Source organism: Amia ocellicauda, chromosome 12 (genome assembly GCF_036373705.1).
Source record: "Amia ocellicauda isolate fAmiCal2 chromosome 12, fAmiCal2.hap1, whole genome shotgun sequence".
In the NCBI taxonomy this organism is placed as follows: domain Eukaryota; kingdom Metazoa; phylum Chordata; class Actinopteri; order Amiiformes; family Amiidae; genus Amia; species Amia ocellicauda.
In genome coordinates this window covers 20,340,026-20,366,614 of record NC_089861.1, presented here as the reverse complement: position 1 = coordinate 20,366,614, position 26,589 = coordinate 20,340,026, and the positions used below count along the sequence as shown (strand labels likewise).

At 42.3% G+C, this 26,589-nt stretch overlaps 1 protein-coding gene across 1 annotated transcript; it reads left to right on the top strand.

The window, feature by feature from the left end:
* Nucleotides 1-17,759: 17,759 nt before the first annotated feature.
* Nucleotides 17,760-21,776, top strand: LOC136764537 (biotinidase). Its single transcript, XM_066718691.1, has 4 exons — nucleotides 17,760-18,089; nucleotides 18,497-18,646; nucleotides 19,962-20,297; nucleotides 20,660-21,776. The coding sequence occupies exons 1-4, from the start codon at nucleotides 17,868-17,870 to the stop codon at nucleotides 21,452-21,454; spliced, it is 1,503 nt and encodes a 500-aa protein (XP_066574788.1). The 5' UTR covers nucleotides 17,760-17,867; the 3' UTR covers nucleotides 21,455-21,776.
* Nucleotides 21,777-26,589: the final 4,813 nt, after the last annotated feature.

Genomic DNA, 26,589 nt, shown 5'->3' with positions numbered 1-26,589 from the left:
TACACCTCCAGGCTGTGGTCACTCAGTCTGTACCTGGTCAGAGTCCGTCTCTGCTGGGGGTCTGTGACCAGTGTCAGGTTGTCTGCCGGGCTGTATCCTCTGCCCAGGGCCCTGTAGCACTCCAGCTTGTTCTGCTGTTTGGTTTGTTCAGCCCAGTGCTCGATGTAGCTGCAGTGCAGCGCTGCAGTGATGTGCTGGAGCTGGGGGGGCTGTCTCCTGCCTCGGCTGCTCAGCAGCTCTGTGCTGTCAGTGTGGCTCTGGGCACAGAGCCTCAGGGCCAGCTGGCCGAGGGTGTCTGTGTGGGGGGTGCGTTCCTGCTGCCTCAGGGCGCTGTGCTGGAGGGTCTCTGGGCTGCTGTGTTTCAAGTGTAGCCAGTATACCCAGAGGCAGGCGCCCCAGTTCGGCTCGGTAGCCAATGTTGGGGCTACTCCTGTGGAGCTTCAATATGTACCTGCAGAAGTCGGCGTGCAGGGCTTCTGTGGGGCTCCTCTCCCATTTGTCGAAGTCGGTGCTGATAACCGGGCCCCAGACCTCACTGCCATACAGCAGGATGGGCAGGATCACGCTGTCAAAGAGCTTTGTCCACAGCAGCACCAAGGGGTTCAGGGAGCTGATCCTCTTCTTGATGTTGTAGTACGCCCTGCTTGCTTTGTCAGCGAGGCTCTTGACAGCGAGAGTCAAGTTGCCTGAGGAGTTTATTAGTATTAGATTGTGTATGCCATCCTGGTTATCTGAAAAGAACTTCCAAGCTCTGCAAATCTGTGTCACTTCACATATTATATTAATCATTATAGTGTATGGTTGGACATGATCCTATAGATAATTCTATTCTAAAAATAATGCCAAATGTATACATACATACAGACGGGTGACAAATTAAAGGAAAAACAACATAAACTGTCTCAGTAAGGTGTTGTGCCACCACAAGCTGCTAGAACAGCTTCAATGCTCTTGGCACAGATCCTACGAGTCTCTGGACTCTACTGGAGGGAGGGACACCATTCTTCCAAAAGATATTTTGGGTGTTTTGATGATGGTGGTGGAGAGCGCTGTCTAACATGTCAGACCAAAATCTCCCATAGGTGTTCAATTGGGTTGAGATCTTGTGACTGTGAAGCCCATAACATATGATTCACATTATTTTCATACTCATCAAACCATTCAGTGAGCCCTCATGCCCTGTGGATGGGAGCATTGTCATCCTGGAAGAGACCACTCCCATCAGGATAGAAATGTTTCACCATAGGATTTGTAATGATTTGCAGTGACCCTTCCCTCTAAGAGGACAAGTGGACCCAAACCATGCCAGGAAAATGCACCCACAGCATAAAAGGGCCTCGGGACCCCCTCACTGTAGGGGTCAAGCAGTCAGGCCTGTACCGTTCTCTTGGTGTCGCCACACATGCACTCACCCACTTGTCGAGAATATGGTGAAGGATGACTCATCTGACCATAACACATTTTTCCACATCTCTGTAGACCAGTGCCTATGGTTTTTGCACCACTGATCTCTCAAATGTGCATTTGTCTTTATAATGAGGGGTTTATGCACTGCAGCCCTACTATAATATCCCTCTCTGTGTAGTTCTCGATGGACTGTTCTTGCTGACACAGTCTGATCACGTCCTGCATTGACACTCTCAGTCACCTGGGAAAGAGTTGCTCTTCTGTTTTTCCTTACATATCACAGTTATACACAAGCATCATGGTCATCGAATGAGTGCTCTCGACCACAATTTCCAACCCTATTTACTGATGTCTTTCCCACAGATCTAAATGCAGATGTAACTTTAGTCACTGTTCCTATTGAAACACTAGCCTGTTGAGCGTCTTTGTGACTGAAGTTCCTGCCATTTGTGCCACAAAAATGACTTTCAAAGTCACTTACATCCTTTCCTCTTGCCATCTTGATCCAAAATCGAGGTCAACTGGGCCTGCTCAGCATTTTTATATATGCCACAGAGCATGATAGGATGTTAATTGCTTAATTGCTTAATTATGCAGTACACCTGTTTGGAGGCACCTGCATTCGTTATGTTCCTCCACTCATTTATTCATGTTTTTCCTTTAATTTGTCACCCATCTGTACATACATATATTCATGTGGACTCAGCCAATGGTTCATAGTCCTGTCCAAACTATATTATAGTCCACATGGTGCTGGCTCCCATCTGGGCCCTATACACCAGACAGCATGTTTTCTAGTTTGGGATGTAAAGATTCCAGTTGACTGAATTGTTTGAAGACAGCGGTTGTGTTACCCTCAGAGTGCCACACCATCATTTTACATGTAATGACAGTCCAAATATTCCACACTTTCCCTCTCTTAACTACAATTAATCACCTGGAATCTAAACCATTTTCTCACTGGAGTGGAAGCACTGTTTCAACAATCTCTGAAATTGTAGCACTAAATTACATTAATTATGTTTAAGTAAGTAAATGAATAACAAGACAACACGGAAACACAAATGTGGATATTATAGGTATACATTAATTTAAAAAACATACATGCCTTCCATGTTTCCATGACAACTGATAAGGTAAATAAAACCTAAACAGCTGAAGCCAAGATATTCAGCACTGAACATATAGGAATGTCTGATTTATTTAACAACAGGACTTTGTGATGCATCATAAGTATCATGTTGTCTCTGTTATTCTCCAAGCATCCCTTATTCTACTTGGAGGTTGTGATGCTGGTTCACAGTGCAGTGGCAGCGATTCTGATGTGTGGCTTCTCTGCTTCGGGTCTTCGCTCCTCCTGCACACAGGTCAGTCATCTGTGATTATTATTATTGTAAGTTGTAGGAATAAGAGAAGTAATGTTTTTGTAACTGGTTAATACCAAATAGGGTCTCCATTTGATGTTGAGGACAGTATATATTATCTAAACTATACATTTTCACATGTATGAGTCACATTCCATAGGGTGTGGGAAGACAGGTAAGTAATCCAAGTGCAGAGCATGGAAGAGGTGGTTGGAAACGGGCAGAGTTCAAATACCAACAAAACAGGGTAAATGAAGACAGGAAAAGGCGTAGTCGAGGTCACGGGCAAGGTTCTATAGATCGGGCAAACAGGGTGTCAAGGGTCAATCCAGGAGTTGTGGTCAAAAAAAGGGAACTGCTCAGAAATGCAACATAAAGGAATGCAAGATTTAATGATGAGTGTGAGCCAGGGAGGGGTTTAAATACAGAGGCAGATGACCAGAAGATGGGAAGCAGGTGTGTGGTAAGTGATCTGGGTGATTATTCAATGGTTGACTGCAGGGTTTGAGAGGGAAGACTGTAATGGGAGGGGCAAGGTTGACCTCTGGTGGGTAACTGAGGAAGTGCTTTAGACTAGGAACTGCGGAAGTGTTTTAGATGGGCTATGACAGTATACATACGTTATATCATATTAGTCATATATTGTATAAGGAACTAATTCTCTCTCTCTCTCTCTCTCTCTCTCTCTCTCTCTGTCTCAATAGGCTATCATCATAATGCAAAATCTAACTTCAGAACAGGAGTCAAGATGATTTCTGAAGATATGAAGATTGTATCTACCTTTCTCTATATTTTCATACTGGAAACAGAATGTAAAGTATACTGGTCTAACACCAAAATATTAAAATAGAGTGAATGTACTGTAACTGCTCCTGAAGACAGAGAGGGGTGATAAATTCTTTATTAACACCCACCACACAGCATAGACAGTGAAAGAGGGAATAACCAAATCCTTCAGTAACTCAGTACTGAGATCTTCTCCCCACACTTCCCCAGTCAGCCACCAGAGGTCATCATCAGTTCTAACTCAAACCTCAAACATTCCTTAGCACCATGTGCAATTGTTCTTTCAACCACTTCTCCCATTGGTCCTGCACTCCAGCCTCTGTTCCCTGCTTCCCTCTTCTCCCATTCCCATTTGGATGCCAAATCAACACCTTGAACTCATGATTCATCAGACCAGGCCACCTTCTTCCATTGCTCCATGGTCCAGTTCTGATGCTCACGTGCCCATTGTAGGCGCTTTCGGGAGTGGACAGGGGTCAGCATGGGCACCCTGACTGGTCTGCGGCTACGCAGCCCCATACGCAACAAACTGCGATGCACTGTGTGTTCTGACACCTTTATATCAGAACCAGCATTAACTTTTTCAGCAATTTGAGCTACAGTAGCTCGTCTGTTGGATTGGACCACACGGGCCAGCCTTCGCTCCCCACGTACATCAATGAGCCTTGGCCGCCCATGACCCTGTCGCCGGTTCACCGCTTTTCCTTCCTTGGAGCACTTTTGATAGGTACTGACCACTGCAGACCGGGAACACCCCACAAGAGCTGCAGTTTTGGAAATGCTCTGACCCAGTCATCTAGCCATCACAATTTGGCCATTGTCAAAGTCGCTCAGATCCTTATGATTACCCATTTTTCCTGCTATTAACACATCAACTTTGAGGACAAAATGTTCCCTTGCTGCCTAATATATGCCACACACTGACAGGTGCCATGATAATGAGATTATCAGTGTTATTCACTTCACCTGTCAGTGGTCATAATGTTATAGCTGATCGGTGTATATATGTATATATATATATATATATATATCCCTTAGTTGCTAGTACCCTTTGTGAAGTCTTGATCACACTTTGTGTATTTTCTGAGCCCTGTCTCCTTGTGTTGCTGTTACTTGTGAACCTTTGACTAGTGCCTGTTTGTTTTGACCCTTGATTCCTGGATTGCCCTCTCTGAACTGTTTGCCAGATTGCCTGACCCTTTGCCTGCCTCATTGATAACACTTCAATAAATACATGTACATAGTCACTGTCCAATGTGTTTTGAGGTGAAAAAAATAATTGCGTGCACACACACATAGAGCCATGCTGAGGCATACTGGTCTTCATCAAAATGTATTTAAAAAGATTACAATGGCACTTTTCATGCATTGTGCGCTCAGTGTGTGTGTGTGTGTGAGTGGGATGGGACTTGCATGTTATTTTTAATGTTTGAACCATTACTAAATTAAACAAAATATAGTATCCCTACTAGCTAAAAGGATACATAACTGGACCAATAAGATGGTGCCAGACAGATAGCTTGTTGATTAATGTACTGTACATGCAAGCCATATCAGTAATTTCAAGCCCTATTCCTCAAAGTTTGTTGAATAAGAACTACATCATAGTCCTATATATTTCATATTTTCCTCATATTTATTCTATGTACTTAAGCTTGTATCCTCAAAAGTGAGTGTACCTGAGCAATGTATAACTATTTGTACCAGAAAGGAATTTTACCATTTAGAAGTATACAAAGTTTAATATGTGTAGTATGCAGCATTATAGATATTGTGTATGGCCCTCATGATAAATAATTACTTTTGGATATGTCTATTTAGGCAGAAATCTGTATTTTTTAATTACATTCAACGGGTTAATGTTGGGTGGTTGAGTATGCACGGGCCAGTTGTGGTGGGCAGGTCTGGATCAAAGTCCAAGGTCGTTTTTAGTCTCAACACAGCAACAACAGATTGATAGTTTATTCTTAGGATTTTAAAATGTAGGTGACAAGGGTGAGTGTTATCACTCCCAAACTTCTTCGTGATCCTTGTAGTTTACACAACCATAGTGCTTTTGGTTCTTTTCCGTCTCAGCGTAGGAGAGACCAGCCACACTTTCAATTCCTTCAATTAGGAACAAACTAGAATCATGTGACATGCTGTGAATATGCTCAGTTTAGTCATCAACACAGATATGAGCCGGGAAGTGTGTGAAAAATTCTGATTTCATTGAAAAAATCAGTTTTGGGATAAGAAAATTTGTATTCTTTTTTTTTTGTCAACATTTGTTTTTATGATGCCACTGGCTTAGTTCAATAATTTAGAAGAGGTCATGATGAAGCACAATTTGGATGGAAATTACGTTTGTAATGATGATGAAACAGGCGAGACAGTGCAGCATACAGGTGGGAGCAATGACCTCAGGGGAAAGGGGTGTGCTAGTATCGATAACATGCAGTCAGTGCTCTTGGCAACACAATCGCCTGTCCCTTATGGAAACTAAATATATGCAGAATATATTTTTCAAAATATGTTATTGGAAAGAATGATTTTAAAATATCTGTAACAATATATTCCTGGAAAATATATTACAAGATATTTTAAAATATATTGCACTATATTACAATATGTAAATTATTGCCATTTTTGTATATTGATATATTTTTCAAAATATATGAATATATTATAAAATCATCTATATATATTTTAACATATGTAACAATATATTGTCCTATCTTCCTGGAACATATTATATATAATATACTATATATAAATGACTGCAATATATTTTAAAATATATAAATATATAAAAACGGTACATGATCACCTCCACCCTGGGGCAACTAAAAATGAAATCACAGTTTCCATGATGGGCTGTGTCCTCCTTCTCCTTTAGCTGGTAATAAAGCTCATTGATTTTTCCCTTGTTTAGTGCCTGGACATTTCGTTTGGAGAGAGTAAGGAGAGAATTAAGTTATGAACAGAGACTAAGCTCATAGGGTTCAATAATAATAATGTATGCGATGTTTACACAAATCAAATATTGACACTTGCACTAGATAAATAAAAACTTTGCTTTTTACCTGGATTTGGTTCACAGAAAAATCACTAGGGAGGAAAAAAGAAAAAGGCTAGTGTTTGATAGACATCAGAAGATGTGTTATGGAACGATATTTGATCACCTGTACAAGAATAAATGTAAGCGCAAAACAAAATCAGTCCCGAGTTACACACACGTAGAAAACACTAGATTTCATGTCTCCTAGCTGTCTGAAGTCTCCATCAGCATCTTGCTCTGGTTCCAGTGGAAACTCTGGTCCTGATCGCCATTGGTTTAAACTCAACAAAACAAACACTGGTGCCGGCCACTCAATCCCAAAAAAACACAAGTCAGCAACAAGTATTTGAATCCTTGTCCGCTCAGGAAAACATTTTACATAACTGACATAAAGCAGAAAGGTAAACAGTCCACTGTTCGTTGTCCCAATCTCCATCTTCCCCACACGACCAATCAGCTCAGTATCAAGAGTTTCAAACTTGATTGACAGCAGAGCATTTCACGTAAACTCGGAGCCTACACTGCTCAAACTCATTATAGATAGATAGATAGATAGATAGATAGATGTATAGATGGGTAGATAAACAGGGGCCATATATTTGGACTATGTAATATTTTAATAATGTAAAAATGTGATTAGATTAAAAATATATATCAGGTGAGACTGAAATTTTGGCATCCTTAATTTAAGCAATATTCACTATTTAGTTTTGAATGTATTGCATTATTTCAAATTGATTGAGCCTAGACTAGAGAGCATTAGTGAATATCCCAGTTGATTGGACTGAGTTAAGACAGATACAGGTCTGTAGAGTTGCAGATATTGGCAACCCCTGTCTAAAGCCCAAGCCCAGCTGAGCCCAGTCTAACCAGCTACTACCCACTTGGGACCCATCTGGGTGTGCTGGCTGGGTAGATACATATGAAATATTTTAAGTTATGATACTTGTACAGACAATGGCTAGTAGATAATACATACCTCCAACACCTGAGTTTGAGTCTCAGGCATTTCACTACACTGCAATGTTATATATGTATTATTGAAATCGGAAATAATATATTTTGTGAAATATATTTTGTAAAAATGGCAAATACATTTGGTGAAATATATTAATTTAAATATATTCTTAAATGTATTTTAGATATAATTTAGGAAAATGTATTTTGAACTGAATATATTTTACATTATATGCCCAAATATTTTTTATAATATATTGCAATATATTTCCTTTCTGTATGGGGTTACATTGGTCCATTGAAGCACTGCTTTGACTCCTGCAGGAACATTGGCATCATCCTGCTTTCATTTCCATCCCACTGTTTGCATAAGCTCTAGACTCTGGACAGAAGTGTGTACGGGCCATTAAAGAAAACGGCCAACTCTACAATCAATGCCTGATGAGAATAAATCCAGGAACGACTTTAAATAAATGACATTCCAGGTACCGTCAAGACATTACAAATTTTTTGGTTACATACACACACACACAATCAATCAATCAGTGGGATGCATTTCCCACAACTAGGGTTAAGTAATTTATTACAAATAAAATAAATACACAGAGAAAAGAATACATAAATAAATGTTGAAATAAAAAAATGAATACAAAATAAATGTCCAAGCATTTATTTATTTCAACATTTAAATGAATGTGCTATTTTATTTATTTCAACATTAATTCATTTATTGATTCATGTATTTTTTCTTTGGGTATTTATTTTAAATATTTGTATTGATAGTCTTCCATATCTGTCTTCACACTAAATACATTGTATACATGAGGCTGCTTGTTGCCACAAAGGGAAGGCATATCCAGTTGCAAAATGGTTTGTTACAGAGTGTTTTGCATTTAACTAACGTAAATAAGTTACCAGTCAGAAGTGGAACTTGAACTGACACCTCCAGGTGAGACTGCGAGCTGAACACAGCACCTTTAGACCGCCATTGTGTTTTGTATTTATGAAATCACCAGAGTTCATGTGAAGTTATTGCATAATCATTTATTCAACAAGCTTGATCTGTGTTTGTATCTCTATCTGTGTGTGTGCTATATAGTAAAGAAAATAACTCTCATTGAATTCTTGTAGCAGACACAGCAGAATAATAAAAACTGCCGGCTTTTGTTTTGTGCATTAAAACAAAAACAAAAAACAAAAAAAATTGCTTTTTCAGTTCTTGTTTTTCTTTGATACATGTTATTTTGTGTATTTGGAGTATCATTCCTTCATTGCTTTTGAGAGTTCACTCTCTCCTACACCATCTCTCTCAATCTGTCGCAACACACATTCTCTGTCTCTCTCTTCCTCTAACACACAGATGCATACAAACACATAAACTATCAGTCTCTCTATGGCAGACTTTGTCTCTCTCTCGATCTCTCTCTTTCACACACAGACACATACACAAACTATGTTAGTCTGTCTCTCTCACACACAAACACAAACACACAAACTCCCTCTCTCAGCCACAATTTTGTCTCTCTAAAACACATACACTCTGACTCAACTTACTTTATGCTACTTTCTCGTAACAGTTAACGCAGCACTCTAAATTCAAATGAGTTTGCAAAACAATGAAATGTGCAAATTGTTCTAATATGTCACAGTTAAATACATAGATGTGCTCAAATTTGTTGGTACCCCTCCACAAATGTAAAGAATGCACAATTCCTCTGAAATAACCTGAAACTGCCAAAAGTAATTGGCATCCACCATTGTTTATTACATATTTACAGTTTTTCTCATTTGCTAAGACACTCTTAAAGAAACTGGGATCCACTTGATCTTCATCATCACCTTCTTAGCAAAGCAGAAATCTTCTCTTGCAAATGTCTTAACACTCTCATTTGTTTCACACATTTTTCACACCCTTTGTCAAAACAGTTATCACAGATCTCGTTGAAAGACCCCAAACTCTATTGGATTAACTGTGTTGAACAAAAGGAAAACATCTATTCACAGCTGATAGAAAGTACTTAATTATAATTATGAATCTCTAATGCACCTGTGTGAAACTTGCTTGCACAACTCTTCAATCAGCAACCAGTCCTCATCCATCTATAAAAGATGCCACCTCTGTGTGGCTATTTGCAAGCATGGATCAAAGAGGCCAAAGGCATGGAAGGAGAGTAGAGGCCATGGCAGAGGGGCCCAAGGAAGAGGAGTTTGCATGCGAGTCACAGCAAGAGGAGAACATAAACTTACAGTTTTTCTTGATTGCTAAGACACTTTTAATGAAACTGGGGTCAACTTGATCTCCATCTTATCCTAATGAGATAAACTGTATTCATTTTTGCAGAACACTAAGTAATTTTTCATAGCTTTCACACATGCAAATGTTAAGCATAGTTTTGCAAAACAGTTAACACAACTCTCTACAAACAGACACAAACCTCAGTTGAGTAAATCATGTCAACCAAAATTAAAACATTTGGTCACATCTACTACAAATTACTCCCATGAATGTGAACCTTTTCTGCATGTGTGCAAAATTTCTTAGCACAATTATTCATTCAGCAAACGTGTCTTATTCATGCATAAAAGAGCTCAAATTTGAGCTGTTTACAAGGGAGGATGGACTAAGTAAAAGGCTGAGGGTGAGGGCAAGGACAAGTACATGCACAAGAGCAAGGACAATGGAGAGGTAGAGCTACCCATAAAGGAAGAGGGGATCAGATGTGTGGTGGTGGAGTAGCTCAAAGGGGAATACAAAGAGCTAATGTTTCAGATTACATTCAGATTATTGACCATTTTGTCAATTATGGCTTTTCCATGAGAGAGGCTGGGCAACGCAACTCCACATACATGACTGCAATTTATGTGAGTGAAGCCGCCTTCAACCTTTCAAATAAGGAGTATGTAGTAAGGAGTCGATGGAGGAACCCCACTGGTAATAGGGCCACTGTGAATGTGCGAAGGGGTGCACACATCACCATGTGTGCTGCTCTCTCTAGTGGTGGGGTTCTTTACCACATCCCTACAACTGGCCCATACAATAAGGATACGTCTCCTCAAAATTCTTGATGTACCAGAGAGTGGTTCCACCAGATGAGAGAGGGCTGGTGAGACCTGACATGTCCTGCTTCTTCATCACATGGGACAATGTTGCTTAGTTGAAATGGTTTGCAGCCCACCCAGGAATGGTGATGCAATGTCTTCAACCATACTCTCCTTTTCTCAATCCAGTTGAGGAATTCTTCTCTGCTTGGAGATGGAAAGTTCATGATTTCTGTCCACATAACCAGATGTCCCTCCTAGATGCAATGAATGCCAGTTGTCTGGAAATCACTGCAGAGGATGACCAAGCGTGGATGTGCCATGCAAGGAGATTTGTTCCTTGCTGCATTGCGAGGGAAAGCATCCAGTGAGATTTTGATGAAAACATGTGACCTGATCGACAACAATGAATGGACTGACTGTGGTGTATAGTCTATTTGTGTTGCCTGTTTTGACATAGCTTTGTTTTGATTGATTTGTCAGCTTGGAGTATTTGTATTCTCTCTATTTAAATCATCATTGCATTTGTAAGGACAAAATGAAAAAAGGTCAAATATAGCTTGTTGGTTCTGGATATTCCTGCTCTTGAGTGACTTTCTTTCTGCATTGATCATCTTTGGTAAAATTATTTTAGGAAAAAAAAAATACAGCGCATGCTCTGATAACGTTTACTTTTATGGTACATACTATGATTATAGTATAAACAAATGGCACAGACATGTCAAAGTGGGTTAACCATGTTAGGGGATATTGAAAGTTGTAGTTAGTATTTATTGGGCAATTATGTAATGAATGATTGAAATATCTTTCCATTTGATCACAAGTTGTGTGTTTTGATGGAGGTAGTTGATTTTGTGTCAAGTATTTAATGCTTTGAGAGTTGTAGTGCATTTTGCAAATGAAATGTGTCATTTTAGCCAATGTGTTTCAGTTTGGGGATGTGTGTTAATTGTTTTGAAAAGGTGAATTCTGTTTGGACAAATGTGCTCAAGCAATCAAGAAAAACTGTATTGAACATGTCATCAATCATGGCTTGTCTTTTGGAGAGGCTGGACAAAGGGTCCAGCCTATTCTGAGTCGAAGCACTGTGGCATTTATTAACAGGCTTTTTTGGAATGAGAACAGGTAAGTCACAAGGTTACTGTATACCACTGTGTATTTCATCTTTACTGTAATTGCCCTGTTGGCAGAGCAAACTGTGTCTACAGTAATGCAGATGTTTCATCAATCCCATTTATGTGACTGTCATAATGTCAATTTTGACATGCTTTTTCTTTTACTTTACAGAATCCACACACTACCACACACGGGTAGCAGAAGAAAGATCTTTAGTGTTGACCAGGAGGCTGCCATTGTAGATATGGTCGTGGCAAACAATGCAATCAGACTGCGTGAAATCCAGGCAGCAGTAATTGCAGATCAAGGAGCATTTAGAAATATCAACCGTGTGAGTTTGGCAACTATTGACAGAGTCCTTAAAAGAAACCATGTCCGAATGAAGCAGCTGTACAGAGTTCCATTCCAAAGAAACTCTGTCCAGGCACAGCAAAGCAGCCCCAAAACATAACCGAGTCTCCTCCAGGTTTCACTGCAGTGTAGGTATGGTGTTCTTTCCTTTGAAAGCTTAATTTTTCTGTCTGTGAACATAGAGCTGATGTGACTTGCCAAAAAGCTCCAGTTTTGACTCATCTGTCCAATGGACATTCTCCCAGAAGGATTGTGGTTTGTCAATATGCATTTTAGCAAATTCCAGTCTTGCTTTATGTTTTTCTTTCAAAAGTAGAGTCCTCCTGGGTCAATTTCAATATGGTATTACTGTAGAAATGTAGCAAATTGCATTCAAATTCTTTGATATGTTTTGAAAAGAGTATGTAAATGTGCTGTAGATACAGTGAGGGAAAAAAGTATTTGATCCCCTGCTGATTTTGTACGTTTGCCCACTGACAAATAAATGATCAGTCTATAATTTTAATGGTAGGTGTATTTTAACAGTGAGAGACAGAATAACAACAAACAAATCCAGAAAAATGCATTTCAAAAAAGTTATAAATTGATTTGCATGTTAATGAGGGAAATAAGTATTTGACCCCTTCGACTTAGTACTTGGTGGCAAAACCCTTGTTGGCAATCACAGAGGTCAGACGTTTCTTGTAGTTGGCCACCAGGTTTGCACACATCTCAGGAGGGATTTTGTCCCACTCCTCTTTGCAGATCCTCTCCAAGTCACTAAGGTTTCGAGGCTGACGTTTGACAACTCGAACCTTCAGCTCCCTCCACAGATTTTCTATGGGATTAAGGTCTGGAGACTGGCTAGGCCACTCCAGGACCTTAATGTGCTTCTTCTTGAGCCACTCCTTTGTTGCCTTGGCTGTGTGTTTTGGGTCATTGTCATGCTGGAATACCCATCCACGACCCATTTTCAATGCCCTGGCTGAGGGAAGGAGGTTCTCACCCAAGATTTGACGGTACATGGCCCTGTCCATCGTCCCTTTGATGCGGTGCAGTTGTCCTGTCCCCTTAGCAGAAAAACACCCCCAAAGCATAATGTTTCCACCTCCATGTTTGACGGTGGGGATGATGTTCTTGGGGTCATAGGCAGCATTCCTCCTCCTCCAAACACGGCGAGTTGAGTTGATACCAAAGAGCTTGATTTAGGTCTCATCTGACCACAACACTTTCACCCAGTTCTACTCTGAATTATTCAGATGTTCATTGGCAAACTTCAGACGGGCCTGTACATGTGCTTTCTTGAGCAGGGGGACCTTGCGGGCGCTGCAGGATTTCAGTCCTTCACGGCGTAGTGTGTTACCAATTGTTTTCTTGGTGACTATGGTCCCAGCTGCCTTGAGATCATTAACAAGATCCTCCCGTGTAGTTCTGGACTGATTCCTCACCGTTCTCATGATCATTGAAACTCCACGAGGTGAGATCTTGCATGGAGCCCCAGACCAAGGGAGACTGACAGTTATTTTGTGTTTCTTCCATTTGCGAATAATCGCACCAACTGTTGTCACCTTCTCACCAAGCTGCTTGGCGATGGTCTTGTAGCCCATTCCAGCCTTGTGTAGGTCTACAATCTTGTCCCTGACATCCTTGGACAGCTCTTTGGTCTTGGCCATGGTGGAGAGTTTGGAATCTGATTGATTGATTGCTTCTGTGGACAGGTGTCTTTTATACAGGTAATGAGCTGAGAGTGCTCCTAATCTCAGCTCGTTACCTGTATAAAAGACACCTGGGAGCCAGAAATCTTGCTGATTGATAGGGGATCAAATACTTATTTCACTCATTAACATGCAAATCAATTTATAACTTTTTTGTTGTTATTCTGTCTCTCACTGTTAAAATACACCTACCATTAAAATTACAGACTGATAATTTCTTTGTCAGTGGGCAAACGTACAAAATCAGCAGGGGATCAAATACTTTTTTCCCTCACTGTACTGTTTTGCTGGTGTTGAATTTGAGTGAGAAAATAATTCTTTAATTTTGAAAATGTGGTGATTGAATGCATTTTGTGTCAAAGCAATGAAAAAATATCCACAGTTTAGTCCACATAGACTGCTGTTCTGCTGCGCGTGAAGAGTTTTGAAAAACTCAGTACTGGGAAATCTGTGAAACCAATTATTAAAAACTGTAATAAAACTGTAATTGTGTAATTACAAAGCACACAGACACAAAACTATAATTATCCTCATTTTTATAAACACACCAACTTTTAAAATGACCTACAGTTAATCGATAGTGCTGAATAAAGTCCAGTTTCATCAGCAATTTCACAAAACAAGTCTGTGTTTCTGTTTGTTGTTCTGTTATACATTATATTTGACTAAAAAGCTTGCCAGAAACACAAACTTTATTTATTTATTTCTTGATAAAAATATTTTTAGGTGTTTAAAATCTAGCTGAAAAGTATGCACAAGGATGTGAAAATAATAATAATGACAATAGGTTGCTGATAATACCTTTTTTCTGGGTTACGACTGGCGATAGTTTGTTATGAATGCATTAACCTTGTGTATTCTGTGTAATGCTTATTAAACCAGAAGCAGTACCATTCCTTATAACAATATGTTTTTATGTGTTTTTTATAAAGAAAACCTCCTCCACATCAATTCTATCATACAAGCAACTTTAAAAACTTGAAATGTGAAAATGTGAAACTTACCAAATAATGGCCGATGTTGAAAACTTTCAGGATGTGTTGTTTCATAACTCCTGGATAGCAGAAAAACTACAAAAGATTTTTCTGCCCCACGTCAACCCAAGTGGTTAGCAAGTCAACCATGGTCTTATTCCTTGATAGTAATTATAGTTTCCATAAACATAAAGGGTTTCTATGTCCACGGGAAAAACAGTGAAGGCAGCATTATTATTTTCTACTTTCCAACCACAGAGGGTATCATTTTTGCATTGGATTGGAGATTGTTTTAAAAAATGCAGGGATTACTTTGCAAAATTCCAGCATTTATATCACTTGATCATGCCATTCGCCTATGCTGGTATGTATGAATTGGCTAATGCATGGTAATATAGGTTACACTTTGTCACACAAGGTAAAGAGTCACTTTCTTATTCCAGTACACAAAGTATTCCATCTGCACAAAGTTGTTCTGTCTTTTGTAGTCTTGTCCAAAATTAAATGAAAACAATCCATGAATGTACTTATTATTAGAAAGATAAAAGAGACCAAATATATGCTTGATTCAGTGTGCAGAAACCCAGAATAGGAAGTAATACATTTCTCCATAATTCCTCCTGGCCCTGCTATACATAGTGAGCAGCCTGCACTGGCGGATCCACAATCACAGCAGGACGATCGCTGGGTCTTGGTATAAAAGGACTCTAGCATTAAATCCAAAACAAGATAATTAAATATCCTATAAAAACAATAATTCTTCCTAGGTTTGGATATATCCCTTCCTCTTGAGGCCCTCGCTTCAATAATCTAATAAATTAAATCTACACAATGGAAATCACTTGCTCACACTACACCCACCATAAATAATCTAGCAGTCTTACACATTCGCTTGCTACCGATCAAAGAGCCTTAATAAATTACACTGTAACTGACATGCACATAGACATACTCACCTTGACTGAAACCTGGTTTAGAGCAGACAACACTATTCCATTACTATCCGCCCCTGATGGCTTTTCTTACTGCCGTTCATCAGGCTGTGGTGGGGGCCTAGCCACCATCTACTGCACAGACCTGCGCCTGTTCACCTACAGAGAACTAAACATATTTTGAAATTCTTCAAGTAGAACTTAGATTTCATCCTCCTTTACAGTTTATAGCTATTTATAGGCCTACAGGCACCTATTACACTTTCGTGACTGAATTTAGTGATCTCCTATCTAACTTGGTCATAATCTATTGTGGTGCCGTGCTAGGCGAGGCGGTCAGGCACCAGCCCAAACAGCCCTGCACTTCCCCGGGAGAAGGATTGATTGGTGATTGGCTCACCTCCTCCATAAAACCAAGCAATGCCTGGCTTCCGGGGTTGGAGAGGCAGAGGACAGCCTTGGAATAGAGTATGACATGTCCTTGGACATGTTTAACTTAGCGAATCATCAGAAATTACTTAATTACTAAAATGAAAACCACTATCTGTGCATTAGACTAAACTGCTGAAAATGATATCTGCCATTAATTTTCCACAGAATACATAATATTATTCTAGCGCCCCGCTATGGGCTACACCAGACTATGCCACCATCTAATTTACTGTAGGAGAAGAGGGGATCCTGAGGGTCAGAATCTGTTTTATACAGGTTCTCTTCAAGCAAATGAAGACCAAACAAGGTCTTGTGATTTAAGCTGCTCACTGAGGTTCTATTACTGTTAGGTCCATAATTATTTGGACAGTGACACAATTGTCATAATTTTGGCTCTGTACACCAACACAATGGATTTAAAAGGAAACAAGACTTTTATCTTTTATTTTAGGGTAATTACATCCAAATTGGAATTACACCCCTTTTTATATGTGGTCCCCCCAATTTTAGGGGCTCAAAAGTAATTGGACAAACATAATCATGAATTAAATTGTGAGTTTCAATACTTGGTTGCAAATCCTTTGCTGTCAATGACTGCCTGAAGTCTGGAACCCATAGACATCACCAGATGCTGGGTTTCTTCCCTGGTGATGCTCTGCCAGGCCTCTACTGCAGCTGTCTTTAGTTCCTGCTTGTTCTTGGGGTGTTTTGCCTTCAGTTTTGCCTTCAGCAAGTGAAATGCTGCTCAATTGGATTCAGGTCAGGTGACTGACTTGGCCATTGCAGAACATTCCACTTCTTCGCCCTTAAACAAGTCTTGGGTTGCTTTGCAGTATGTGCAAATGTGTGTGTATGTATGTGTATCTGCACTGTGAAGCGCCGTCCAATGAGTTTTGAAACATTTAGCTGAATCTGAGCAGATAATATAGGCCTAAACACTTCAGAATTCATCCTACTGCTTTTGTCAGCAGGCACATCATCAATATACATATGTTCATACATGCCCATGCCATAACACTACCTCCACCATGATTCACAGATGAGGTGGTATGCTTTTGATCATGAGCAGTTCCTTCCATTCTCCATACTCTTCTCTTCCTATCATTCTGGTACGAGTTGATCTTTGTCTCAGAATGATGGGAAGAGAAGACTGCCTGTCTCATAAGCAACCATTAAGCTTGGGATGTCTTGGACCCCCAGAGATGTATTTTCTCCTATAACAATCTGTCATCCAATCTGAGTTTTTGCTTTTCTCTCCTCTGTGTCTAATGGTGTGTTTAGTTTACCTGTCTCTGTGTCACACCAAAAAAATATAAAGATTTATAAAACCATGATTTGTATATTTTATTATGTAGGATTTGTATTGTTTTAACATTTATCACACCTTGTATTTACATTTTATGCACGTAATGTTATTATTAGGTTTTATAAATCTGGAGCTTACCCTTTTAATGTGGATGTCGTTTTAATTAAAACAGCAGATGTACATTGTTCTGACTGAAAATGCTTCCCTATTTGGCACAAGAGAGAATAGTTGAAAACTGGAAGTAGAACAACAGAAACATGGCCTTGTCCTTTTTGGGGGGCAGGTTGGGGGATTAATGATTAAAACAGACTTCAGACTTGTTTTGACGGAGTGGCAATATATACAAGACACACACCAACAAAACACAATTGTTTTAAGTGGATTGCTTAAAGCATTACATCTCAACTGGACAGTTTCTCTCCCTACCCCTGCCTCATTGCTTCATCATTTTTTATTCGCCTTCAACATCATGAGACTGACCGTGCTGATCGACATTGTTGCTCTCGGGCTTTGTCTTGTTGTTTTTTCCCGAGCAGGGGACGTCTCTCATTACATTGCGGCTGTTTACGAGCACAACTTCAAAATTAGCTTGATATGCAGCCTTTTTACATGTGGCCGCAAGGGGGCGCTACAGCACATGCACGAAAATCTAGACGTGTATGAAGAGCAAGTGGCCGAAGCTGCAAAACAGGTTTAATTTTATACATATATAATTTTAATTGTATTATATATTTATTTAATATTTGTTTTACAAAAAAGAAAGAAGGAATATCAAATAATTTGATTTTAGGAATTTAAATAAATTATTGTTATTAATAATAATACATTATAATATATTAACTATATAAGAAAAAGTTTGCTATAGTATTATAAGCAGTATGTAAGGACTGTATTGTTTGTATTGCATTGTATACTGTCCCCTATTCCACACTGTAGAAGAGTGTAATGCACATACAGAGTTTATGCTTTGATTTACTGTGGTACATTCAGCATAACATTTTTATGTATACTGATACACTGATACATTGACTGACTGATTGATGGATATACTGGTTGAGTAACTGACACACTGACTAACTGACTGACTCTCTCTCTCAGGGAGCGCAGATCATTGTGTTCCCAGAGGATGGCATCCACGGTTTCAGGTTCACCAGGCATTCCATTACCGGATACTTGGAGACAATTCCAGACCCGAAGGAAGTCAGCTGGAGCCCCTGTCTGGAGCCGGAGAGATTCCCAAACACTGAGGTACTGTAGTCATGTTATCAACTGTGCTGTACTGCAGGGGTTCCCAAACTTTTTTGACCCAGGGACCCCTTTGCCACCAATATTTTGCCTGAGGACTCCCACCTACCAGAGGTGGGGAGTGGGGGGGGTAGGTGCTGACGGTAAAAACGTAAAACGTAAAAAAAGGCTCCGAAGACCTGTCGAAAGTCGAAAACCTGCTCCTGACGGGAATGCAGACATGCTCTGCCCAGTGACAGTGGCAGGAAATCATGTTATTGTGAGCTGGCATCCTCCACATACTAACAGATTATGTAATTGTGTTGGCAGTCACAGAATAAGGGGCTCTGGTGAACTGTAGACTAGGCAACTTCCGACCAAGGACAGGGGGATTTAATATCGAACGGTAGTTGCATCATGAATGTGTGGGAATGGGGCCCTGCAGAGAGAGAGAGAGAGAGAGAGAAGAGGGTAAAAATACAGTACAATACATGGATTGACTGTCTGACTGGACACTACAGTACATTAACACTGCACTGAGAGAGAGAGGGTTAATACAGTACAGACACACTGACTGACTGGACACTACAGTACATTAACACTGCACTGAGAGAGAGAGGGTTAATACAGTACAGCACAGACACACTGACTGACTGGACACTACAGTACATTAACACTGCACTGAGAGAGAGAGGGTTAATACAGCACAGACACACTGACTGACTGGACACTACAGTACATTAACACTGCACTGAGAGAGAGAGGGTTAATACAGTACAGCACAGACACACTGTCTGACTGGACACTACAGTACATTAACACTGCACTGAGAGAGAGAGGGTTAATACAGTACATTCACACTGACTGACTGGACACTACAGTACATTAACACTGCACTGAGAGAGAGAGGGTTAATACAGTACAGACACACTGACTGACTGGACACTACAGTACATTAACACTGCACTGAGAGAGAGAGGGTTAATACAGTACAGACACACTGACTGACTGGACACTACAGTACATTAACACTGCACTGAGAGAGAGAGGGTTAATACAGTACAGACACACTGACTGACTGGACACTACAGTACATTAACACTACACTGAGAGAGAGAGGGTTAATACAGTACAGACACACTGACTGACTGGACACTACAGTACATTAACACTGCACTGAGAGAGAGAGGGTTAATACAGTACAGACACACTGACTGGACACTACAGTACATTAACACTGCACTGAGAGAGAGAGGGTTAACACAGTACAGTACAGACACACTGACTGACTGGACACTACGGTACATTAACTATTTTCTGTTTTCCTTACCATTGGCAGATCCTCCATCGTCTGAGCTGTATGGCCCAACGCAATTCCATTTATCTGGTTGCCAATATGCCTGACCGCCAAGACTGTGCCGGTGCCGACCCACAATGCCCTACAGATGGGCGGCGCCACTACAACACAGATGTGGTGTTCAGTGACAATGGCACACTGGTTGCCCGGTACCACAAGCAAAACCTATACAAGGAGAAGGAGTTTGACGTCCCTCCGGAGATCGAGTATGTCACGTTCAACACTCCGTTCGCAGGGAAATTCGCCATTTTCACCTGTTTCGACATCCTCTTCCGGGAGCCAGCTATTACCCTCCTGGAGAAGCATCAGGTCAAACAGGTAAGGGTTTTATATGTTAAAAAAAACAGGCTTAAAGACCATTTATCTAATTTAAATGAAAACACAAAAGTAATATACAGTACTTACAACCACACGTCTTGTTTGCAAACAAGTGTCTCTGACCTCAGTCACTACTCTGCATATGGAAATTAGTCCTGTACATGCTGAGAAATTGACAATTTCATAAGCCTATAGCTCAGGCTAGGAAGACCCTACATATGTGAATAAGTAAGCTCCCAGTCTCTAGTTTTTAACAAGTCATGAACTGTGTTTGTATACGTTGTAGTTTTGTAAAAATACAATTTATTTCTCTGATCATCGGCGAGTGTAAAGGGTTAACTGTTGGGTTTCCTTACAAATAGGTGGTGTTTCCCACAGCCTGGATTAACAAGCTCCCCCTCTTATCTGCCGTCCAATTCCAACAAGCCTTTGCCACAGCTTGGGGGATCAACCTGCTAGCAGCCAACATCCATCTGCCAAGGTTCAAGATGACAGGAAGTGGCATTTTTACACCCACCAACTCAACCTTTCACTATGACATTGAAACGAGCAAGGGAAGGCTTCTAGTGAGTAAGGTTCCAGTCCCGCCTCCTGTTCAAGATGATCCAAGCACTGCCAGCCAGTCCCCACAAAGCCCCCTTACCCAGAACCCAGAATGCTCCAGGATCTCTACAGCCATCTTGGAGCCACCCGCTGTCTTCCACGCAAATATGATGAATGACAACTTCACCTTCACCCTCTTGACAGGCAAGAAGGGGGAGTTGAGCGTTTGCAATGGGCATCTGTGCTGTTATTTGACCTATCAGCAATCCAACACCAATGGAGAACTGTATGCTATAGGGGCCTTTAATGGGCTACACAAGGGCCACCGTCAGTCCTTCCTTGAGGTCTGTGCATTGGTCAGGTGTGCAGGGGACTCTCAAGACACCTGTGGGGCTGACATTTCTCAAGCTAGCACCACATTTGACTTCTGTTTACAGGGTAACTTTAGCACCCCATATGTTTATCCCAGTATACTAGCCAGTGGAGTAGACCTGGTCATTCCAGATGGAGTGGGCTGGACCAGTGGGAGTTTTTTAATGAGTAAGGAAGGCATGTCTAAGGGGCTGGTGACCGCAGCTCTGTATGGTAGAGTCTATGACAAGGACAAAGTTTAATTTTAATTTGTAAGGATGCTGTAAAATTGAAGCTTACAAATGCAATACAAAATAATCCTGCTTTTCAGCATTTTAGGATGAATAATCTTTGTACGCTGTGCTGGGAAAGCTTAGATCAAGTGTTGGTGGCCATTGCTATTGTAGTGCAAGATATTCCCAAAACAAAATGTACTTAGGGACATTTATGTTTTGAGAAAGAGAACTGGTACAAGTTAACAACTTGCTACATTTCAACATAGTCAGCAGGAACACCTAATTCATCTGTATGTAATGTATGCTTTAATGTCTTGTATGAAATATATTTTAAATTGTGGATTTCAAATTTGCATTGTGCTTCATTGTTGCTCGGAGTGTGTGTCATGAGTGCTCTGTACACCTATCTTTTATTACAATGATTCTGTAGAAACAATGTAATGTGAAGTATTTTCTTTGATGGAGGTCAGAAAAAAACGTTCCACACAACCTTGAAAGGGTGATTCAATGAGAGTGCATTTCTCAATGGGGTGGGACAACACTGAGTATTAAATTGCTCAGTAACAGGGGGGTTTAAATGCAGGGCAGAGGGAAACAGAGGACAGGGATGTGTAGTGTAGGACCAATGGGAGCAGAGTGTTGAAGGTGCAAGTGCACATGGTGCTCGAGAGTCTTTGAGAGGAAGGGGAGTAAGGAGACAGGGCGGTAGTTCTGAGGAGAGGTGGGGTCAAGGGTTGGTTTCTTGAGGAGTGGGATGACAGCAGCTTGTTTAAATGCAGAGGGGAAATAGCCAGAGAGTAGTGAGGAGTTGAGGAGGGAGGAGATGAAGGGGAGAAGAACAGGAGCGGTCGCTTGGAGGAGGCAAGAAGGGAGAGGGTCCAGTGCACATGTGGTAGGTTTGCGACGTAGGAGGAGAGAGGAAACTTCAGAATCCGGAGCTTGCGGATGTCTGCATTCTTCGAGGAGAAGAAGGAGGCAAAATCATCAGCAGTGAGAGATGAGGGTTGAGGAGGGGAGGGGGGGCAAAGAGGGAGGAGAAGGTGTAGTAGAGTTTGCAGGGGGTTATTGACTGTGGATTCAAAGAGTGACTGGAAGTAAGACTTCTTGGCTGAGGTGAGTGAGGAGGAGAATGTAGACAGTAGAGAGCGGTAGACTTTGAGGGCAGCTGGGAGTTTGGTCCTTTTCCACTTCTGTTCAGCAGCGCGCAGACTAGTTCAGGTTGAGCGAAGAACAGAAGAGATCCAAGGCTGAGGAGGGGAGGGATGGACAGAATGAGACGTGAGAGGACAGAGAGAATCAAGGGAGGAGGTGAGGGAGGAGAACAAAAAGGAGGTAGCACAGTTGACAGATAGATGGGAAAAACAGTCAATGGAAGGTAAGAGAGTGAGGCTGGTGGAAGCAAGGGTGGAGGGGGAGATGGAGTGGAGATTACGGGAGAAGGAGATGATGTAGTGGTCTGAGATGTCCAGGGGTGACACAGAGAGTGTTGAAGGGGAGCAGCCTCTAGAGAAGATGAGGTCTAGCTGGCAGCCTGCCCTGTTGGGGATCGGGGGGGGAGGGGGAGATGGGGCGAGAGAGAAGTTAAAGGAGTGAAAGAGAGGAAGAAATCTGGCAGAGTGGGATGAGTTGGAGAGGTGGATGTTGAAATCTCCCAGGAGGATGGCAGGTGAGGACAGGGAGGGGAGGGAGGAGAGAAGAAAATCAAGTTCATCCAGGAAGGAGGCGAGTGGACCGGGAGGACGGTAGAGAACTAGAAGGAAGAGTTGAGAGGGAAAGGTGAGTTCCACTGCGTAGAATTCAAAGCTAATCCTGTCCCTCATTGGCCAACGGATCTGTTCTTTTCTTACACGGACAGGGATATAGCTTTCCAATGATACCAAACACGGGCATATCTGAGCATGCTAGGCTGCGCTGAGCTGTGTGTTTGTGTAAGAGCCCACAGACTGCACCTAGGGAAGTAGGGCTCATACAGAATAGACGCAATTCTGAAACAGAGCAGAAAGATGCCATACAGCAAGAAAACCAAATACAAAGTAGAAAAATGGAATCAGACAAATATAAATTAAACACCTTACTCTTAAAATAAAAAATCATAGATGCTTAGTCTGTTTACAGCTGTCACGACTACTTCGGGGAGCACGGGAACAGGGGACCCAAGTGCAGTGCTGATCGTGGGATCGTCAGACAGGCGTGGGTCGGATAACGGCAAAGCAGGCAATACAGGCAAAGCAGGGACGTGGTCGAGGTCACGGGTGATGGGCAAGTGATCGGGCGAACAGAGCAGGCAAAGGCGAGATGGAGTCGTGGTCGTGAAGTCAGGCAGGAGGTCAAGGGAACAAGACAGATACAGGGCTCGAGGGAACACGGCTAGACCAGGCACTGGGACAAGGCTAGGGATTGTAGTGTGAACTGGCAAAACTTCACCCCAACTGAGGGAAGTGAGGGGATTATAAAGGGAACAGAAAACAGGTAGGGAGGTGCAAGGCGAATGGGAACAGAGGGTGGAAGCAAGAGTGCACAAGGGTGTCCGAAATGTTAATGGGATGATTGAAGGCTGGGGGAAGTGAAAGGAAAGGCAGGGAGTTGGCTGCCTCTAGCAGGGATGGAGTGTAAAGGCTAGATGGAATACTCCTTTTAAACAAGTAATTATGGTATGTTCTATGTTCAGTATTCTAATATTCCATGTATACGTGTAATTATGGTATATTCGGTTTCCTTAGATCTTGCGCAGTGTTGTTGTTGTTTCAAGGGAGAGGCAAAGCGGTTACTGTGTTGAGAATGATAGGTTATTATCATAACCGCGGTTCCCTGAAAAAGAAAGACAGCCATTACCAAATGGGAAGAGACTTCTGACCTGCCAATCATTGAAAACATGTACCAAAGCTGCCCAATAGGGGCCCTGCTGTCAGGAGGAAGACCCGCCCCCAGTGTCTGTAAAAGTCTTCTCCTGACTGCAGTTCCCTGCCATTTCTTCATCAGGAAGGTTGTCTGGTCGAGCGACCCCTGAAGAGTAATGGCTTTCTTTCTTTTTCAGGGAACTTATGATAATAACCTATCGTTCCCTTTCAAATCAAAAGACAGCCATTACCGAATGGGAAGACGATACCAGAGCTGTCGCGAGTAACTAATCCTAAACCCACAATGACAAGGCGCCTGAGGGCTAGCAGTTTGAAGTACCTGAGTGCCCAAGCCTGGGCACAGCCGGTCTGCCATGTTAAAGCGGTAGAACCTTGTGAAGGTCTGTTGACCGGACCAGGTTGCAGCATTGCACAGTTCATCAAGTGTGGCACCATGAAAGAGAGCCCACAACGTGGCTTGTCCCCTCGTTGAGTGCGCTGAAATGTGTTCAGACATGGGAACGTTAGCAGTCTCATAGGTGAGCTGGATCACGTCCACCACCCAGTGCGCCAGCCGCTGTTTTGAAACCACCCGTCCTCCGGTGGTGGAACCGTAGCAGTCAGACAGCTGGTCAGATTTGCGGCTCTGAGCAGTTTTCCGCATATAGCACCTCAATGCCCAGACAGGGCACAGTGTATGTAGTCTGTGGTCCTCATCCGATTCATGTGGAGGGGGATGGAAAGACTCCAGGACAATAGGTTGGTTTATATGGAACGTCGACACGACCTTGGGCAGGAAGGCCGGGTTCATCCTGAGAGTGACTCTGTCATTACTTCCAGAGAAGATCAGACAGGCTTTATCCACAGACAAGGCATGAATTTCACTAATTCTCCTTGCCGATGTTATCGCTACTAAAAAGCTACCTTGAGCGAGAGGAAGCGGAGCTCTGTTGTGGAGATGGGCTCAAAGGGAGCACCGCTCAGTCCATTCAGCACTAATTCCAAGTCCCAGGCTGGAACTGTGTCCTTAATCGGTGGTCTCAAGCATCTCGCACCTTTCAGAAACTGGATCGCCAGGAAATGCGCTCCTGGGGAGACATTGTCAATTTTATTGTGACATGCCGAGATGGCAGCCAGATAAATTTCAGCGTGGATGCAGATTTGCTGTCTTTAAGCAGCTGTTGCAGGAAGCACAGGATTGTCGATATGGGACATGATATGGGATCCACACACCTCTCTATACACCAGTTCTGAAAAGCTGACCACTTGTAAATATATTGAGCCCTGGTGGAGGGGGCCCTGGCCGATTGCAGCGTTTCAACGATATTAACAGGCAGCCCCAGAGACATCAGGCGGTGACTTTCAGGGGCCAAACCCACAACAGCAGCTGTGCAGGGCTGGGGTGCCACAACAGTCCCTCTGCTTGACTCAGTAAGTCAAATCAAAGCGGAAGCTGCCATGGATCCGCGCTGATCATCTGTGCCAGTGTTGCGAACCACAACTGTCTCGGCCACCGGGGGGCGATCAGGAAAACTTGTGCGGGCATCCGAGGGGGGAGCCGAGGTGCAGATTGTTTCTCCACCAGGACAGTGCCTGCCAATACGCCGCGGTCCCTGTCAGTGGGTGGTGTTTGTGTCTCGCTGGGTGTAGCTTGTGGGCATTTACCCAGCGTTGCAGTGGGCAAATGCGCAGCAGGCCCAGGGGAAGAATATTCGATGCGCCCGCCATCAGCCCCAACAGTATGTTAAATTTGACCAGCCGGAGAGTCGATACCCTTTTGAATAAAGCCAGGCATTTCTCCAATGATGCGATTCTGCCTCTGGACAGGTAGGCAAGCATTTTTTGAGAGTACAGCTTCATTCCCAAGAAGCCCACCGTCTGTACGGGATTGAGGGAACTTTTCTCAGTGTGAACTGTGAGACCCAGTGCAGTCACGTGACGTATGACCTCTGCTGTGTGTTCCTCCGCCTGAAGCCTGGAGTCTGCCCACACCAGCCAGTCATCCAGGTAGTTCAGGATCCTTATCCCCTTTGTCCTGAACTGGGCCAAGGCTGCGTTCATGCACTTCGAGAATGTGCAGGGAGCCAGGGAAAGGCTGAATGGCAGCACATTGAACTCATACTCCTGGCCCTGGAAGGCGAAGCGTAGATATTTCCTGTGCGCCGGGAGGATGGGGACATGGAAGTAAGCGTCCTTGAGGTCTATCGATGTGAACCAGTCGCCTGGTTGGTCGGACTGGAGCATACGCTGCATCATCCGGGGTGATGGGAGCATCGAGGAGGACGGACTTCTTTTTGACCTGGAGCTTCGCCTGCGTCAGCCACA